The sequence below is a fragment of the Podarcis raffonei genome, chromosome 1 (genome assembly GCF_027172205.1).
Source record: "Podarcis raffonei isolate rPodRaf1 chromosome 1, rPodRaf1.pri, whole genome shotgun sequence".
Taxonomy (NCBI): Eukaryota; Metazoa; Chordata; class Lepidosauria; order Squamata; family Lacertidae; genus Podarcis; species Podarcis raffonei.
This window is the reverse complement of record NC_070602.1, coordinates 71,427,021-71,447,318: the sequence shown is the minus strand read 5'-3', so window position 1 is coordinate 71,447,318 and position 20,298 is coordinate 71,427,021. Positions and strand designations below refer to the sequence as shown.

At 37.9% G+C, this 20,298-nt stretch overlaps 1 protein-coding gene across 16 annotated transcripts in view; it reads left to right on the top strand.

The window, feature by feature from the left end:
- The window catches only part of PLEKHA7 (pleckstrin homology domain containing A7), a 158,572-nt gene that overhangs the window by 97,754 nt on the left and 40,520 nt on the right, over positions 1 to 20,298 (top strand). For 12 of the 16 annotated variants that reach the window (XR_008331093.1, XM_053392551.1, XM_053392575.1 and 9 more), the window contains 6 exons: positions 8,044 to 8,222; positions 8,520 to 8,996; positions 13,516 to 14,038; positions 15,119 to 15,205; positions 15,589 to 15,708; positions 16,854 to 16,907. Coding sequence is in view for 15 of the 16 variants with exons in the window: in XM_053392551.1 (XP_053248526.1) it covers positions 8,044 to 8,222; positions 8,520 to 8,996; positions 13,516 to 14,038; positions 15,119 to 15,205; positions 15,589 to 15,708; positions 16,854 to 16,907 (1,440 nt within the window). In the remaining variant the exon portion in view is untranslated. Of the gene's footprint in view, positions 1 to 1,033; positions 2,974 to 8,043; positions 8,223 to 8,519; positions 8,997 to 13,515; positions 14,039 to 15,118; positions 15,206 to 15,588; positions 15,709 to 16,853; positions 16,908 to 20,298 lie in introns of those variants that run through there. The other 4 variants (XM_053392592.1, XM_053392533.1, XM_053392559.1 and 1 more) reach the window with 2 other exon arrangements.

Genomic DNA, 20,298 nt, shown 5'->3' with positions numbered 1-20,298 from the left:
ATGTATGTTACCCTTTAATCATCTATTAGTGCTTAAACTCTGAACCTGCTTCCTAAGCTTAATATTATGGGATCAATGAGGGAAGCTTCTTAAAGGAAATATCAGCATATTTGTATTACATCCAAAATCCTTCGGGTAAAATATTATATTCTTTCCAGTTGATATCAGTATGCATCTCTGCATATTTGACATCATAGATGGCTTTAAAGAAATATCTACTTGATGCTGTTCCAAGAAAACCTACCATGGCCTGAAGTATTTATATTTCTTCTTGTTAAATAATTCATCTGCTTTCTGATCCTAGGTTTAAGATCAAGACCACTTCAAATTGTATATCTTCATCTAGAAGGGAAGAACATATTAATTTTTCTAGAAGTTCCAAAGCAGTATTTTAAAAATGCTTGTTAAAGTGCCATTGTTCGTCAGCTTTAAAGTACCACCTGACCAGAATTCTATCACTCATTAGTTTTATAGCAAACTTTTCTAATCAGTTTAGTGCTGTTTAATGCAGTTTGAAATAAAAAGCATAGCAAGAATGTGTGTTATTTGAATTTGAAGTGGGGAAATCTAAATATTAAAAAGTAAGTTGAAAAATAGGTCCTATTACCCCTGTGTAAGAGGCAGGGAACGGAGGATCTCCAGGGTGGGAGGATGGAAGAAGATAGGGAAGTTCCCAGTTGAGAACTAGGAGGGTTCACATCTCTCTGTATGGCACAAGTTAAGATTTACCTGTGAAAGAAGACTTTGTATTATTATTTTATTTTTTTCTATTTCTGTTTAGATTGGCTTTTTTATTGTAATGTACTATGGAAGGTCTTAATACAATTTTATTCAAAATAAAAAATAAAAAAACTCCTGTTACAATGGGTCCCTTCCTCTGACTAAAGGCAGGGGCGTAGGAAGGGGGGGCAGTGGAGGCAGTCCACCCCGGGTGTCATCCATGGGGGGGGGTGACAAAAAGGCACACCGCGGGGGGCTCACCTTTTTGTCACCCCCTCATGGATTACACCCAGGGCTGACCGCCCCCACCGCCCCCCCTTCCTATGCCCCTGCAATGAGTTAAACATTAGGGTACATGCATAATATACTTGATTCTAGTTTTCAAACTGTAATGCTAAATTATTTGTTATACTTTGCTCCAATTACCATCATATTAATTTCTGTTTATTAATTACTGTAATAGGGCAGTATTACATTTGTCGGGGAAGCAATTCCCATATACGGATACCCAAGGAAGCATTATACATTAATGCATAAATGCTGAAACTTGCTTCCTTATCCATTGCATGTGCTACATTAAATTCTGGAATATTAGAACATGTAGTTAATTGGAAAAGGGAAATAAATGGTTGGCGTTTCCACAGATCTCCATGTTTAAAATATTCTTGAAGGTGATCCCCTGAAGAGAAAATGTGCTCGCTGAATTATCCTTCTAGACAGTTTGCTTCTAAGGATCTATTCAGACTTCTGCTTTTTTATTTTTATGGAAAGGCATTATAAGAGAAAAAATGGCCTAATCTTTTTATCTCTGTCTTCCCCTCTTTTCCCTGGTGAAAAATGTAATATCTGAATTGGTCCTTTGAGGCAAACAGTGTGGTTATTTGTCTCTTCTGCGGTGCTTTTTTCTGTATCCTAAGGCGTAAGCTCAAAGTAATTCAATTCCCCACATTACTTACCAATGTTGGGTCCAACTTAATGTATGCATATATGATAAACAATTGCTACCTTTGGATTTATTATTACCACTTTGATTAAAATGTATCCTTATTTGACTGCAGTCATAAACATACGTGCTGGGCAGTAAATTCAACTTAAATCACTCCAACTTTCAAGAAGGATTGTTTGTCATTAGGAAATAGTTGTATTTATTATTCTAATGAAAGTGTTAGCATTGTAGACTTTCATTCTAAAAATTCTTCAGGGTCCAACTTTCCTCTGCTTCATACTTTGCATTATTGATGCAAATTTATGTGGATCCTTTTCCAAAATGTTTATTGTGTCATAAACACTACTTGCAGAATTGATAAGATGTTTTTTATATTAAACAAAGCTGAAATATTATATTCTAGCTCATTATTAAATCATTTTAACAGTGCAATTCTTGTACATTATGTTCAATGTGACATGGTCCCAGGTTAGTTCATATAGGACTAAAAATAGAAGTTTGTCAAATTTAATGTGGCCTACCCAACTCATTTCTTACTTGAAAAGTAACACTCCTTTTAAAAAGCTTCCAGAACAGTTTTAAAATAGGACATTTAGAAGGATGTACTTATATATTTAGGGTTGGGCGGTTTGTTTGTTTTTTGTTATCTTGTATAAATCAACTTTTACCTTTGCAAGAATCACAATGATCCATAGTGTATTGCTTGTACATTACTCAATATTTCTTAGTTGTCTCTGCTTAGCAATGCTAAAACTTAAACTTCAGAGGCAAATAGTTAACTTACAGAGGCGTTCAGTGGATTTATTACACATTTCTTCCTATCTAGTGAGCCTCTGCACTGAATTAGGTTGCCTGGACTGGCTAGAGGTAGAGAGAAATCTGGAAGGCACTTTGCTAGCAATTACACAGCCCCTTTGCAATTCTTCTTAATTATTTCAATTCAAGTAGGTTGCATTTAAAAGTGCTGCTGTATTTTGACCCTGAGGGCTTGTGTGGGAGGAATTAAGGGTGTGAGCATTTTGAGTAGGTGAACTTCTAAAGAGCTCAACGTGTAAACAGGTGTTGTGTGAAAATAAGTAATAATGTCTGTGTCTGAGGGGATTGACTTCAATTTCTTGTTTCATCATGCCAACTTTCTATTGTTTAGGAATTCTGCTCTTTTAACTTACTGAATTTTTGTCCTTGTTTTGTTCTTATTGGTATGCTCTTGGGGTTTGCTCTCCATTTCTTCTTCTGTGCAATATGGGAGAGAGGCTGCCTTTTCTTCTCCCTCTTTCCAGAATAAGGGCATCTGAATGCATGAATAGGTACAAATATTACTTTTTCATCCCTATTGTGAATGTGTATGTGTTGTCCTGCAGACTGCTGTGCTTTAGAAATTCTTACTCATAATTTAAGACATCACAAAGCTCTTCTGTGTTTTCCTGTCACTGATTGTCCTCACGCTTACATTCACACATGTACATGTTGTTCATTTGCTACGTTGCTAAGAGATAACTGGATATGTTTGGACAGTTTAATTTAATCACACTGGAGCTGGCCCTTCCAGTAGAAAGAATTTGCTGATAACATGTTGCTTACTCAAATACTGTAAATATGCTTTCTTCAGCTGCTGGATGTGGAAACGTGCAATGTTCTGCTTGCTTCCATTTTAACTAGATAATTGATAATGAAACTGTACAGTATCTGCTTTTGCTTTTAAAATGAGATTGTAGCTGCTCTATAGGCAGAGTTACAATGGAGAGGCTGTCACTAGCCAAAAGAACAGCAGTAATAACAGTGCACCATATATTGAGCTTTGAAGGAAGTGTAAAGGACCTTTATTTGAGTTCATTTGTATCAGGTGTGGGAAACTTTGGGGCTCCATATTATGCTAGACTACAACTCTTATCCCCCCCCCCGGTTTTAGGCATGCTTATTGTGGTTTATGGGAGTCATAATTCAACAGCATGTAGATAGCCAACAGTTCCCCACCCCTGATTTGAATGAAGGCTATTCCCTACTCAGAAAGTTTCAGTGCTGCTGTGTAAATGAATGAGAGGAGTTCAGTGATTCAGAATATACTGAATGCAGTAATGGGGGTGGGGAGAGACTTGGTTCCAAGAAGTCTGCATGTGCATATGGGGACTTGGTGGTGGATTTATGAAGCTTCAGTCTTCTAATAAATACTCAGTAATATCCAGTAATGCATGTAGTTGAGATCCTATAGGGAGGATTAGATGGATTTTGTGCTGTCAAAAAGTATAATTATATTTTGAAACCAAGTAAGCATTGTAAATTATTCTTCAGTCTAATCCTTCAGCAGGGAGAAGATGGGCTTTATCCAATCTATAGCTTGTATAGAAGAGGCAGGGAACCTGTGGCCTTCCAGATGGCTGTTGCTTTATTAAAACATCTGGAGGGCCACAGTTTCCTGACCCCTGCTGTATAGGCAGCATAGGGATTGTATGGATTGCTATATCGGTTAATAGCTTACTATCCCAAGCCAATATGCTCTGAAGATCTGTTGGTTGAACCCATACAAAGAAGGAAGTTATGGACATACAAGGAAAAAAAGAGATTCATAATTAGTTTTGCAGAAGTGAAGACCCATGAAAATGTTTGTGTATTTTGCCCCTCTCTTTTTTATTACATTCCACCATCACCCTTTTCACTACATGAATTAAAAAATAATTGAATATTGCATTTCAGCTTTCTAAATAGTTAGCCGTGCTTCAAGTGTAGACTCTGCTGTTGGCATTTTTTTTTACTCCCAGAGTCGCCTTTCCACCCCACCCCACCCCACCCCAAACCACCCCACCCCACATTCCTTATTCCTTATTTAAGTATCCATAATTTGTTTTCTGGCTTGCCTGTGAATTTTTAACTGCCAGTGCATTACTTTATTCCTTCCCTTAGATATTCTTTATAATGTTGCCTTTTTTATTCCTTTAAATTTTGATCCCCATCTTTTTCTATATGATTTTTCATACATCCCTTTGTAGTGTTGTCTGTCTTATACAACCATGCAATATATTTCACCCTCAGTGTTAGATATTGGTTTCTCTTTCAGTCTGTAAATTATCTTTCTCTTACAAAGTCTGTTGTGGAATGAGCAGCTGACATTTACAAATTAAAATATCTATCAAACCAATCAACATCTTTCTAATCTTTGCTCTACGTTTGCCAAGTTTTTCTTCTGCTTGTGCTCAGATGTAACAGAGAGCTCTGGTTAGTTTAAAATAGAAAGCATAGCTTTTGATCTCCCCCTGTTCTCGTACGCGAAAGAAATGGGGAGGATGCATGCCAGTGGCTTCCCATAACTCATACACATAACACTAAATTATGGTTTAATGTTATTTCCAAACTGGCCCTATTTTTTTTCTTATCATTTGTTCATGTTCAGAAATGCAGGCAATCCCTTCTGATATAATATTATCTCCCAAGTCCTATATTTAAAATAGGACTTTTAAAATAATACCCCCCACACACATACAGTGTCTCTCTCTCTCTCTCTCTCTCTCTCTCTCTCTCTCTCTCTCTCACACACACACACACACACACACACACACACACACACACCTTCAGTTACATACAGTGCTTCTCTTTATGCCTTCACATAGCATTCAACCACCATTTCTCATTAGAATTTTCCAATTGCACAGTGTAGTCTATATATTTTACCCTTTTTTTCCTTTTTCCTTTTCAAAGCAACCCTCCCTCCACATATTTTGCAGTGTTTTGCCTAGGGCAACCCAAACTGACCTGTAACCCTGTAACCCAGCAAACAGACAATAAACCCCAGATAGATACATTAAAACCAAAAGGACAGAAATACATTAAAAACATCCCACCCACTTCTAAAAGGCCATAGATAGTTAAAGGACAACGGCCTGGTTACAGAGAAAAGATTTTGTCTGGCGCCTAAAGTGAGCTTCCCTGGGGAGAGCATTCCACAAATGGGGAGCCACCACAGAAAATGCCTGCAGCCTGATTATAGCGCTATATAGGACAAGCACACCAAGATGGATTTCCCCTATTGCAAACATTGCACAGGACCATGACAGATTGGTCACATGATCGTAAATAGGTTCCCTTATTAGAGAGGCCACAACTGAAATCCTATAAATTAGTTCACCAGTGTTCAACAATCAGGAGGCAGGTTTGATATAAATGTGAGATAGGCCATGGCCACACATGTTGAAGCCTGGAGGAGATGTAGGTGTGCCTGAAGTGGTGTGTTGTCTAGTCTGTTTGGCTGTATGTTGCAGTCACAGAAGCAATTTTGGTTCTGGATATCCTTTTATTAGTTAAGGATCCACAGTGTATCAAATTAAACTAACACCCTTTCATGAGGGCAGTCTCATATTAGGCTACAGGTCTGCATACCCATGGTAGTCCCTGCAATGTACAAAACAGAACTTCTGCTTTTTGTTTTTTATCTTGAGTAGATGTTGTGGTGACCTGTGGTACACACAGTCTACAACTGCAGCCCTTTGCAGATATGTATCTGCAAGTTTCATTGATGCATGAAACTCTGTGCAAACTTGGGAGCAAAATCAACTTCTTTACTGTGGATGAGCTGTTCTTTGTTACATATTGCCTTGAATGACTGAAGGTGACTGAAGCAATGGTTAGAGAGGTAGCAAAAATACATATAAAAAAGATACACTTGGTATCAATTGAATTTTCTCTCCATGCCAAATAGGAATTTAAAAGAGAAGCAGAATACTTTTCATTGTGACTGCTTGGAGAGTCCCCATCAGCTGCTATTCACAATAAAAAGGAAAAAAGACAAGTGCAACACCAAACTAGACAGTTAATGTCACATGTAGTTTGGTGCATAGAAGGAGAAGAGGTAGGACACTAGGCCTGAGAAACTAGGCAAATATTGAAGGACACTGAGTTGCTTTCATCTTCCTTTTCTTATGCATATAGGAACTCTGAAGCTCTAATGTTCAAAATTTGCCAACAATGGCGGCAGTGGGGGCAGGATTGCTCTTGCTGCCATTGATTTTAACTCTTGTTAACTATTGAGAATTAGAGTTTTATGTCTTGCTTTACATGACTGATATTGAAACCTTTGCTGCTCCTAGCCTACAAGTAACATGCTGCCTGTATTTAACTATACCCTTTAATGTTTGGAGCACCACATATTGTTAGGGCTTTGTGAATAATGTGTTTGTGTTTGGTGTTGGTGTTGCGATTCTGCAGCAATATTTATTTATATATTTATTTCCCTCTGGCATCTGGGTGTAACCCTTCCTTGTCCATGCTGATGTGGCTGTATTGTACTTATTTTGTGCAATTTGTAATCTTCTAGTTTCCCCTTCCACCAAGCCTTTGTCCTGTGCTTCCTTGCATGTTATTACTATTAGGGGCATGCCTTGAAAAACCGCTGCAGTAGAACTCCATTCCTTGTACTAACATAGCCCCATTATGTTGGATCCCATATGATTATGCCACTCATTTTCTTTACTTTTTAAAGTAAAGACATTGTTTTTACTTTTTAATAGAATCTTTCATTATGTGTTTAATGAAGTATATTTTCCTCAATATAAGCTCAAAAGTACTATTAATTTTCATTCATCTCTAGTGACCTTTCAACAAAGCTTTTTCGAAGACCAAACTATAATTAAAAGGGAAATAATTTCTTCATTACAAAATGATACTTTAAAATCACATTTATGCACCACAAGATATGTAGCCTACTTTTCTTCTCAGCTGATTAAACCTCATCCAGTGATCTATAAAATATATTCAAGTTTGTAAATTCAGCAAGGGAAATAGCAAATAAAATATCTAGTAGCTTGTTTTGTGTCACATTTGCAGTAAACAAAATGCATCAAGAGGAAAATCATGAAGAGTTAATTTTACTGGTACAAAGGCTAAATAAAATTCTGTAACAATATCACAACATTATGAAAGACACACCCCCCCGCCACAAAAATACCCTATCACAAATGTGCTTAGAGGGGAAATAAACTACAGCATGCCAAGTTGCTGCTCTGCAGTGATTTTGGTAGTAAAACTTTCTGTTTAGTTACAAGGACTACCCTGGTTATTTGGAAATGTGACGCAATCCTGTTGGGTTTTAAAAACTACCTACCTATTCTATTTTATTTTAAGCTCAGATATACACTTTATATTGCCATATAGTTCAGACATCTTAGCACTGTCTCATCATTGGTTTTTGTGTGTGTGTGTTTTTAGTGGGGTGTGTGTGTGTGCTTAAACAATAAAATGTTGAAAGCAAATGGGAGGAAAAGCAGCACATTTCATCAGATGTGACCAAAAAACAGACAAAAAGACCTCCCAACCTACTTTCATATGTAGGGAATTTTGCCTACCCTCCTTCCTTAAAATTACCTAATTCGTCTTTCTTTCTACTGTTGCAGGCTGTCCATACAGGCATGAGAGCTTATATCTATAACAAGAGTTCTGTTATTGGCTCTCAGGCAGAGCATTCAGGGATGCGCACGTACTACTTTAGTGCAGATACTCAAGAAGATATGAATGGTTGGATCCGTGCTATGAATCAAGCTGCTCTTATGCAAACACGTTCATCACCAAAGAGGCAAGTTCAGGGATCGTTTGTATTTAGATTTCCATTGTTTGTGTCTCAGATATCAATGCAATGTTAAAAAGTACATTTTGCATTTAAAAAAATATTCGCATATTAAATCTGAATGACATCTGCATAAATGACGTATCAGCCTTTAGGCGATGGGACAAAACTACCGGTAAGAGCTCTGAGGCATCACTTAGTATTACAGAAGTTTGCTAAGCATTAAGTCTGTACAAAGAGAACTTACTAAAGGTACAGTGTCAACAAATAAAGTGTTGACTTTTAGTGCACTTTTTTTTCCCTTAGAGAAACAGGAAATCCAGATCAGCAAGCTGTTCCTCAAGCTAATCATGTGGATGCCTGCAAACAATGTGGAAAGTTAGATTCTGCTGATGCAAAAGGATGTTATAGAAAATCTCCTGAAACCTCTGCATATGATAAGCATGAAGAGATGAGAAAAGCAATAGAAGATGAGCATTATGCTGTCAGGAAGAACATGGTGGAATCAAAAAGGGAGAAATCTAAACATCCATTGATATCGGAAGTTGGCACATTGAATACAGAGTCAAGTCTGTCTCGGTCCCAGAGAGCTCAGCCTGTTGAGAAGAATGGAACACTTTCCAATTCGTTAAATACAAGTCCTGGCCTAGTGGAGCAGAATGGTATCGGTTTATATAAACAAGGATTTGTTTCCAGACCAGCTCAAAAAAAGCAGACACAGAGGAAAAACAATATGGCTCACATAGAGCATTGGGTAAAAGTCCAAAAAGGAGACCCCAAAAGGTTAGTAATAAGCTTAGATGGTCTGTTTTATTGCTTTAAAGTGGGTTGCTAGGACCTTAGCAAGGGAGGGCTGCAAGACGCTGTCAATTTTAGTGGCAGCAAAACTTATACACCTGGCTCTGTGCCCTGATAGGGATGCAAATTTCCCATCCTTAGTCATCAGATTGATCATTTGATGAGAAGGGAAGGGTAATAGCCCCTCCTCCTTACCTGATCTGCATGGATCAACTAAGGAAGGAGGTGTGTGTGTGTGTGTTTGTGTTTGCATGCATGAATCTGTGGCTGGGTATGTCCTGTGTGCATGTATGTGAGAGGCTTGGGTGGCCACATCCAACCTTTGCATGTGACTTCCTGGAGGCTTGGCCAAGAGTGAATGTGGCACTTGGACCAAAAACTGTTAGCCACCTCTGCTTTAAACTAACGTGTGATACTCACCCACCTCTGGCATGCTAGAGATCATTAGGAAATGGATTGAAATAAAAAATACCAACATCATAATGCCATTACACAAATCTGTGGTGTGACTGCACTTGGAATGGCTTCAAACTCCTGTCCAGAAGCCTTCACATATTTGCAAATTTGTGCTAAGCCAAGGTTTCGCTTGGTGTGATGTGCAAAACCAGACCAGTGAAGACTGCTTATAGGCTATTATATACTTCTTGTATATTAGGTCATTCCCCTTTACATAATGCTACAAAAACTAGTGTTGCTTCTTTCTTATTCTGCCAGCTATTCTTTATGGTCAGGATAAAATACTCTTCACAAATAGACCAAACTTTCAGTATCACACCATATGCATTAGAGTGTTGTTGTTTTTTGCCAAAATCCAGCTTACTTATTTGAATTTCCCTTAGCATTTCATGTAGTATAGTAATTAATCTACATTGTTCATTTTCTTTTTTCTTGGTTACAAAATGCTGTTTCTGTGCAGCCATGCTTCATGACAGATCTTTGTGTATTAGAATAATGGATCCACAATAGTGATAATTGATTAGCACTTTGGGCTAAGATAAAAAGCATGATAACTGTTTGAGATACCAGCAAGATTTGCTGATTAGCTTGAACATTGCAACTGCATCCCAGCATTGTGGTCTAAATTACTATATTACTATCATTCAAAAATATTGAGAACAATGCACATCATAAGAGGCCTGATTTTGCAGACTCTGTGTATAGTGAAGCATCTGGTTTTTATTTCCTTACATAATCTCCATGTGTCATTTGAAAAGCTGCTTTTGAGATAGGTGAGATTTTAGACCAAAGGTGAGAGCCTGTGCAAAGCAATTTATATATTGGAGATTAGTAGCATATCATTGTGTAAGCTAAAACTGATTTTCTTATTCCACTGACTCTTAAAGGGGAGGATACCCTGTAAAGGCTGGGTAGGGTAAAGTCAAAAGCCCCACCACACTAGGGCCTTTGCTTAAATGTGCCTTTGGTCCTCGACAAAATAAACTTTCATTTGTGATACATGGTATATATTGGTTTAGTTGAAGCTTAATATCTTAAAAGCAGAAGGCAGCAGTGCCTATTGTGTACAATAAGGAACCGTGGAATTTTTCTTTTGTTTTCAGATCAGAAGCAGCTCACCAAGTGGGATAGAGCTGCAATGCTAGATCCCTGGCAGTAGCATCACTACTGCTTACGGGTAGGGAGAGGCTGGGTCTGTGTGAGCACACCAGCAGGTTCTGTGTTGACTCCACCCTTGCAACCTTAGCCCCCCTGCTACATCAACTCTCTCCATTCTGGAAAGCAGCCACATCCCCATTGTTGGGAAGTTTTGTTTCAAATAATAATAATAATAATAATAATACTTTTCAACAGAGCAAAATACAGATGTCAGCAATTCTACCTGTCCCACCAGTTAAGCCTCTTGACTTTATTAGTAGAACAGAATTCCAAAAATTGCTTGAAAAACATTTGGGGAGGGTTGTTGGGGGGCATTGTGTGTGTTTGTGAGTGAACCAGTGGTGTTGCCAGCTGTCCCTTTTTTGTATTGGTGCTGCCCTCTGGACAGTTTAATAACTATATAGCATTATTATATAAAGAACTATATACAAAAGGCGTTAAAGCTCACATTTCTCTCTCTCGCCTTGGTTTGTCATGTAAGTTGTGTTTTAGTATTGTGTTGCTGTTTTTAAAATTATACTAGCAGACACAAAAATGGAAATTAAATGGATTGAATAAATAAAACTGCACAGAAGGGAAATACTCGGATATTGTGCTCCGCAAATTCTTGGACAAGAGTTAGCACAGTAGTTCACATGTGTTATAGTAGGTTCTGTAGCATGCTTCTGCTTGTACAACCTCTTGCACAAGTGGAAGGAAAAAAATCATGTCAAGTTTCACTTTTCCTATGTAATACTTTCAATACTCTCAAGCTAAGGGGATATCTGTCCTCCGCTGAACGGAAGACAGCTTTTGCATCTGATAGCACATGTTTGAATTCAACCAAATGTGTGCTTATTCCCAGCTATTTTATAGCAAACCTCTCAATGTCAAGAAGTAAACTGTTCAATCTCTCTACCAATAAATAGCTGGGACTAACAGCATTCTCTCTATAACCAGAAAGATGAAATGGCAGAACAGAGTTCATTCAAAGTATTCATGGAAAGGAATATAGTGAGGAAAGAAGCCTTGCAAAACTAGAGCTTTTTCACTGACCATCATACATAAAAGTGACCATGAATTTCATGTTATACAGGCTGGAAAATCGTGAAGGGGGAAAAGGAGTGCCTTAAAGTCCGGTTAAAATGTACAGAGAAATTTGTGCAAAGTTCAAGGAGGAGCTTATTTGTTTTCTGTCAGCTATTCATTCCTCTGTCAGGACTCTGGTCTCACAGTCTCGGAGCCTATTGAAAAAGGATAGCAGCAGTGTGACAATATCTTTTATGATTCCGACTAAACATCAGAAATAACTTTCTGATGATGTGGGCAGTTCAACAGTGGAACAGACTCCCTTGGAAGGTGGTGGACTCACCCTCATGGGAGCTTTTAAGCAGAAGTTGGATGGACGTCCGTCATGGATGCTTTAGTTGATATTGCTGCATTGCAGGGGGTTGGACTAATTCATTCATTCATTCATTCATTAAATTTGCATACCACCCTTCACCCTTAGCTCTCAAAGTGGTTCACAGCAAGAGAATACAGGATCAAAATACAAAATACATAATAAAAACAAAAACAAAACAAGTCAATAACCCCCTTCCCCTCTCAGTCTCTTCCAGCTCTACAATTATATGGTCCTTTGTCTTCCATCCATTTAGTTCTAACACTTAACTGATGGGCACCCTTCACAGCATGAGCATGATGAGCTTATGCTACCCAATAGCTACTTGGTTGATGCAGTCCAAGTGTTTCAGGTCCTTGCTTGTTTTCTTCCAAGAAAAAAGTGAGAATGATTTTTAATGTTAGCTTGGCAAAAGGCCCAGTAAAGTCATTTGATGCATTAAATCAATAGCTCCTTAATTGTGCAACAGATGAGACTACTTATGTGACATGATGGTTTCCTGTTAAATTGGCTGCTCAGGCTTTAAGCTACTTTTGTCATGAAGCATAATTAATCTTGTCATGAAGCCAGGTAGTCAAGTGATGTAGAACCTTGGGAGAATCTGCTTGTTTTTTTGCTGAGAATATTATTTTACAAATAACTCACTGAGGATAGAGACATTTTTAGCAAATGATAATGTATCAGAAACGTCCTTTCTGTTTCCACAAAATGCATGTATATTTACTGAACATATCTTGTTGCAAGCTTCCTTTTTTCAACTGCAGGTGATTGTTTTCTTTGGGATAAAGCAGGGGTTTCCAGCCTACGGTCCATGGTCTGCAAGCTGCATTCAAGTGGCTGTGGCATGTCCACATTAAATAATCATATTTATTTTAATTGTGTTTTTATCGCTTCTTTCATTCTTTTATTTATTTTCTTACAATTTGAATTATTTGGAATACAAATCGTAATGCAATAGAATACAATAAATAAAATAATTCATGAAAATACAATTACAAATCATACAGCATCTAGCACATCACAATTGCTGCAACAGACAGAAAATCATTAAGTGCTCTGCCAAGACAGTCAGCAAGTGGTGGTGGGAACCCTTAGGATAAACAAATAACATTTTGTTTAATAGCATGCTCCACCTAGTGGTCAACGTGTTGCTAAGGAAACTGTCTCATGTTTGAGACAGTTTTTAAGAAGAGCTGAGTAACTTGCTTCACATGGTGCAAACACACTTTTTAAAATCCAAATTTTGCCTGCAGTTTTTGCAGGGTTTTGAACATGATAAAACAGAGGCAAAAGAAGCCTGAGTAAATACACCATGAAAGGGCATCACTCTTTCAAATGGCTGTCAACTCTGAAAAAACTGTTAAAGGCTATTGTGGCCTATGAGATTCTATACATACTTGTTTGCTTCAATTAAATGAAGGAATTATAAAGTTGGATTTTATGAAACCTTGACTTTAATAATAGCTGCATTCTCATTTAATACTTAATGAAACAATTTTTCTCAAACAGTCTTGCATCTGATCAGTCCCTTATTCGCCAAGTGCCCAGTCATTCCATATCTTTTCCTGAGAATTATCATACCTTGCCAAAGAATACCAGGCAGCCTTCAGGAAGTTCACCGCCCTCAAATCGCAATCTGCCAAGTGACTACAAGTATGCTCAAGACCGGGTTAGCCACTTGAAGATGTCCCATGATGAGAGACGAGCTAACAAAGATGGTACTGTGTGGCAGCTGTATGAGTGGCAACAGAGACAGCAGTTTAAACATGGCAGTCCCACAGCACCTATTTATATTGGTTCTCCAGACTTTACAGACCGTAGTAAGGGAAGAAGTTCATTAGATGTTCCACGTTCAGTTTCTGTTCCCCCATCTCCTTCTGATATACCACCACCTGGGCCCCCTAAAATTTTTCCACCTCGAAGACCACACACCCCTGCAGAAAGGGTTACTGTCAAACCATCTGATGAGAGACCAATGATAGATGTTCCTTTTGCTGGATCACCCATGAAGATTCGAAGTCAAACTATAAAAGTGAGTAAATTTTACTGATATATTTTTCAGACTTTACTAACGAGGTGTAATAGAATTACCTTGCAACGTTTCTAAGTACTAACCTTTAGATTATTTGATCAATGTTCACTGTCAATATTCTTACATTATCCACTTAAACTTGTATTTTCAAAGCCAAGATTTATGTCCTCAGTGCTTGGCCAGTTGCAGGTTGAGCAAAATTTGTTTCAAAAAGACACATGATGCCCTGGCCAGGTGAAGTGAATGAGATGCAGACTTTGTCACTTTGTCTCATATATATATATATATATATATATATATATATATATATATACACATACACACACACACACACACACACACACACACACATATATATATATATATGGCTAGATGATGTATGGAAGAATCACATGACTATAAACATGTTAACTCTACATTTACTGAGTCAGTGACTCTGTGTAAATTTATTTGGTTGGATTCAGGAGGCCAAGGCACTTAGTTCCCCCTGAAATCAGTAGGAACTAAATTAATCATGGGTAACTTCATATTGGTTTCAGTGCAACCTAAGTGCAACTAAATTAGTCTGGTTCTAACCCTTTGAGTTTAAAAGGTTATATTTTTCTATGTAAAAAATCATGAGGAAAAATGTCTTTTGGAGGTAAAGCAGTATAAATATGACACTGTAGATCATATATTATTGTAGGCTTTATACTGAGAGGCCCAGAGACTGGTAAGTCACCACAGGCACAAAGATTCATTCCCTGGCTCCAGGGGATACCATCCTATATATCTCTTGGAAGTCTGTCCATTGTGCCAACTTAGGTGACCCTGTTTGTTGCTCTTTTTATGCCCTTTAACTAAACCCTGCTTCATGCATTATTCACATGACAGCAGGGGAGGGCTTACATAACTATAGCATAGAAAGCTGCCTTATTTCGAGTCAGATTATTTGTACATCTAGCTCAGTATTGGCTGCATCAAATGGCAATTTAAGTCAATCCACCTTGATGCAAGGATGGCAGGTGTGAATTTGAAGGATTTAAGAAAAGAAAATTCCATTTTAAATTACTCTTTAATACTGCCTTTCCATTTATACAGAACTCAGCACACGTAGATAGGCGTTCCATGCCTACAATGGGATATATGACCCATACTGTAAGTGCTCCAAGTTTGCATGGGAAATCGGTACGTATAAGCATTTCTAGTTTCCTTCCCCTTCTATGTACCAGCTGAATTTACTAGAACTTCTAAGGATGTCTGAGTCCAAAACACTCTTTATTGATTTTTCATGTCTTGTTAACGGAATCAAGTAACTTGAACTTCCTGGCTCTAAATGTGGCCTACGTTCAACTGCCATTGAAGTCATTATAAGCGGAACTGTTCATGGAATTTGCTTTTGTTTTCTGACATTAAAGTACAATATTCCAATCAAAGACAAAAATACAAACTGGTTGCTTAACTGTGTCAAATATACATTTTCTGGGCACCTTAGGTGAAGAATTATAGCTACAGTGACTCTCCCTGAAAACTGCTAATTTCCTCTTTACAATGTGTCCAAATACCTACAGCCTGAAGAGCTAACATTGCTTCTCATTCGATTAAGGAGACATCAGGCTAAGTTGGCTAGTATACGAAATTACACAATCGCCCAATTACTACAGCACTTGCCAACTAATTCCTCTTACCAGGTCAGCTGCTGATTGGCTCATTTGTGCTGTATATGATATTCTGTGACTCTGCAAGTGCTTCACTGGTACCATGCTCAAGTCTGTGCTTTCTTGCCCATTCTTCAGTATGTTCAAGTCCCCAGTTCATTCATAGTTTTACTTTGCTCTGGCATGTGCTGGAGATTGTAAGCATTTTTTTAACTATAGGATGCTGTTGCATATGAATAACTGCTATTATTTTGCTTTGATGTTCATTTTTGTGATTGTTGCCTTAAAAATCCGTTCAAGAGGCAAGCTTACTAACTTGCAGATGTATTAATTTTGGCTGAAAAAAGTAAGCTTTTCCACTCATTCTTGATGGAAGTGGCTTAATTCACCACATGCTGCTTATCCCCCCCCCCCTTCAAATATATTAAGGAACTAAGAGGGTATCTGTATTGGCTCAGCATTGTGTCAGCTATTTGTGTGTCCATTAGTTTATCATAATCTAGTTGTCTTTTTGCACCATATACCAGTAACAATCAAAGGCAGCAGTATAAGAATAACTCTACTTTGAATGAATAATTATCAGATTTGATAGTTTTAAGCTAGGAGCTTTAGTTTGTAGTTTAGGATAAAATTATTTGTGTTACAAAGATGTGCCTCATGGAGCATGAAATATTAGTTGTCTCTGCATATTATTTGAAAACTAAAACTAAAAATATTTTGTCCATCAGTTACACTAATTAGATGAAAGTGATAGATACATTCATAAAATTTTTTAAAACAAACAATTAATACTTCTATCAAGGAAAAATTTTACATGATGAATTTAATGAAGATGTTTTCATATCTTCCTCATAAAAAGGTCTTGATTATTTAAAATAATTTTAAATGTACAAGTGATTTTGATAGCTCTGCATGTTAGCTAACTGCGTAGAAAGGAAAATAATCTGTGATCTTGATGTTTGTAAGGTTGATGAAGATGATGTGCTGCCATTGATGCACTGTATTCATTTGTCATTCAACCATAAACATCAGTGTGTTAATGATAAGTCTTCCTAGATAGCTAGTTTATCATGTATATATGCTTTTGCAGAAGTTCCCAGAAGTACTTGCTAGTTAGTTATAGAGTCCAGTATTGCAATAGATTGTTCTATATTCTTTTTATGTACTTCCATTTGCAGGCTGATGATACCTACATCCAGCTGAAGAAAGATCTTGAATATTTGGATTTGAAGGTAAAACATGTTCGTATAAAATATTCTAGTATTTTACAGTTGATCTATCCTCTATATACAACCTTCATTAGTGTATTTATGTTATAGTATCAGTTATCAATCCTTTGATATTCTGATTTCTTTTTTCTGTAACTGGAGTAAATTTTAAACGTAAAATACACTGGATATACAGTATAACATGACATCAAAACAGCCTCTTTATTTTGGAGAAAATCAGAGAGCCTCATGCACTACTTGAAGGCACATCCACTCATGCAAGGAAATGTATTTTTGCCAGTTCCCCCTTCTACTGCCACCCCCCTGTCACAACATATTTGTGCCAGGGGCTCAATATTATCAGCTGCTAATAAACAGATGGTAGTGCTTGCTTCTTACTCTTTAATTCTATTTCTGCTAAAAACTGCCTGTTTTACTAATAATTATTTATTCACTTATTTGTTTACAATATTTGTATTACCTTATTTACTATCAATTCCAAAGTCAGCTCCTAATAACGCAAAACACTAACAATGTAGTTCACATTAATAATAAAATATAAATGCCAGCATTAAAATACTTCATTAAAAATGGCAGCAACAGTAAAACTATCAACAACAAAGAAGCAAAGCAAATAAAAAGCACCAATTTGACAAATGTTTATCATGACATTCTGGTACCTTCAATAGTTTGGTTTGTTGTTGTTGTTGTTGTTTAGTCATTTAGTCGTGTCCGACTCTTCGTGACCCCATGGACCAGAGCACGCCAGGCACCTCTGTCCTCCACTGCCTCCCGCAGTTTGGTCAAACTCATGCTGGTAACCTCGAAAACACTATCCAACCATCTCGTCCTCTGTCGCCCCCTTCTCCTTGTGCCCTCCATCTTTCCCAGCATCAGTGTCTTCTCCAGGGAGTCTTCTCGTCTCATGAGGTGGCCAAAGTACTGGAGCCTCAGCTTCACGATCTGTCCTTCCAGTGAGCACTCAGGGCTGATTTCATTAAGAATGGATGCGTTCGATCTTCTTGCAGTGCATGGGACTCTCAAGAGTCTTCTCCAGCACCGTAATTCAAAAGCATCAATTCTTCGGCGATCAGCCTTCTTTATGGTCCAGCTCTCACTTCCATACATCACTACTGGGAAAACCATGGCTTTAACTATACGGACCTTTGTTGGCAAGGTGACGTCTCTACTTCTCAAGATGCTGTCTAGGCCTGTCATTGCCCTTCTCCCAAGAAGCAGGCGTCTTTTAATTTCGTGGCTGCCGTCACCATCTGCAGTGATCATGGAGCCCAAGAAAGTAAAATCTCTCACTGCCTCCATTTCTTCCCCTTCTATTTGCCAGGAGGTGATGGGACCAGTGGCCATGATCTTCGTTTTTTTTGATGTTGAGCCTCAGACCATATTTTGCGCTCTCCTCTTTCACCCTCATTAAAAGGTTCTTTAATTCCTCCTCACTTTCTGCCATCAAGGTTGTGTCATCTGCACATCTGAGGTTGTTGATATTTCTTCCAGCAATCTTAATTCCAGCTTGGGATTCATCCAGCCCAGCCTTTCGCATGATGTATTCTGCATATAAATTAAATAAGCAGGGAGATAAAATACAGCCTTGTCGTACTCCTTTCCCAATTTTGAACCAATCAGTTGTTCCATATCCAGTTCTAACTGTAGCTTCTTGTCCCACATAGAGATTTCTCAGGAGACAGATGAGGTGATCAGGCACTCCCATTTCTTTAAGAACTTGCCATAGTTTGCTGTGGTCGACACAGTCAAAGGCTTTTGCATAGTCAATGAAGCAGAAGTAGATGTCTTTCTGGAACTCTCTAGCTTTCTCCATAATCCAGCGCATGTTTGCAATTTGGTCTCTGGTTCCTCTGCCTCTTCTAAATCCAGCTTGCACTTCTGGGAGTTCTCGATCCACATACTGTTTGAGCCTTCCTTGTAGAATTTTAAGCATAACCTTGCTAGCGTGTGAAATGAGTGCAATTGTACGGTAGTTGGAGCATTCTTTGGCACTGCCCTTCTTTGGGATTGGGATGTAGACTGATCTTCTCCAATCTTCTGGCCACTGCTGAGTTTTCCAAATTTGCTGGCATATTGAGTGTAGCACCTTAACAGCATCATCTTTTAAAATTTTAAATAGTTCAGCTGGAATACCATCACTTCCACTGGCCTTGTTATTTGCAGTGCTTTCTAAGGCCCATTTGACTTCACTTTCCAGGATGTCTGGCTCAAGGTCAGCAACCACACTACCTGGGGTGTACGAGACATCCATATCTTTCTGGTATAATTCCTCTGTGTATTCTTGCCACCTCTTCTTGATGTCTTCTGCTTCTGTTAGGTCCTTACCACTTTTGTCCTTTATTATGGTAATCTTTGTATGAAATGTTCCTTTCATATCTCCAATTTTCTTGAACAGATCTCTGGTTCTTCCCATTCTGTTGTTTTCCTCTATTTGTTTGCATTGCTCGTTTAAGAAGGCCTTCTTGTCTCTCCTTGCTATTCTTTGGAAATCTGCATTCAATTTCCTGTATCTTTCACTATCTCCCTCGCATTTTGCTTGCCTTCTCTCCTCCGCTATTTGTAAGGCCTCATTGGACAGCCACAACAACATAACAATGTTAACTAGAGTTAAATGTGAATGCAGATACATGTTAATAATACTGTAATGTTTTACATGTTTAATCAGAAATCAGAGTGCTTGTATTTAATGATGCTTACTCCCAGATATGCGTGCAATTTATGCACTCACCTTAATTCTATTAGGACAGAAAAATAGCAATAAGTTTCTGAACATACCTTAACCTAGGCTATGTTTTCTGTTAGGAAATGTTTCCAAAGCAAATCTTTGGGGAGATGTGATTTCCTGATACTAAAAATAAAGGCTGTGGTTTGTGAAACAACACAACTGTCATTTGAAGCTTTTTGTTTGCAATATGCTCCGTACAGACCTAATTGAAACCCACAGGTAAGGGTGGCAGGGTAAAATTGTTTGCAAAGGGGAAGAATATAGAAAATAGAAAAGGCACATGCCTATAGCCTGTTATTAGTTCCCTAACCATAGTTCAAATGTAGCATTGTATCTGGGAACATAGTCATAATGATATTTGCCCCTGGTCAGAGCAGATGGAGGCCCCAAAGCAATACATTTTCTTAGAGTTTCTGGACTGCACATAAAAAACAAAGACATATTTGAAAGGTTTATTTTTTTAAAGTATTCCAAGATAGAAGGTTCCATTTTGAAGTTGTTGTTCTCTGCTTGAAGGTAAGTGGATGAGACATAGCTTTTTATTTTTAAAAAAAATACAGTTCAACAATACGATATGAAAGAAACAAAAGCATAACATATATGAATTAAGCAGAACAAAACAGATACAGCAGCAGTTAACTAAATAGTGTTTAAAGGTAGTAGGAAAAC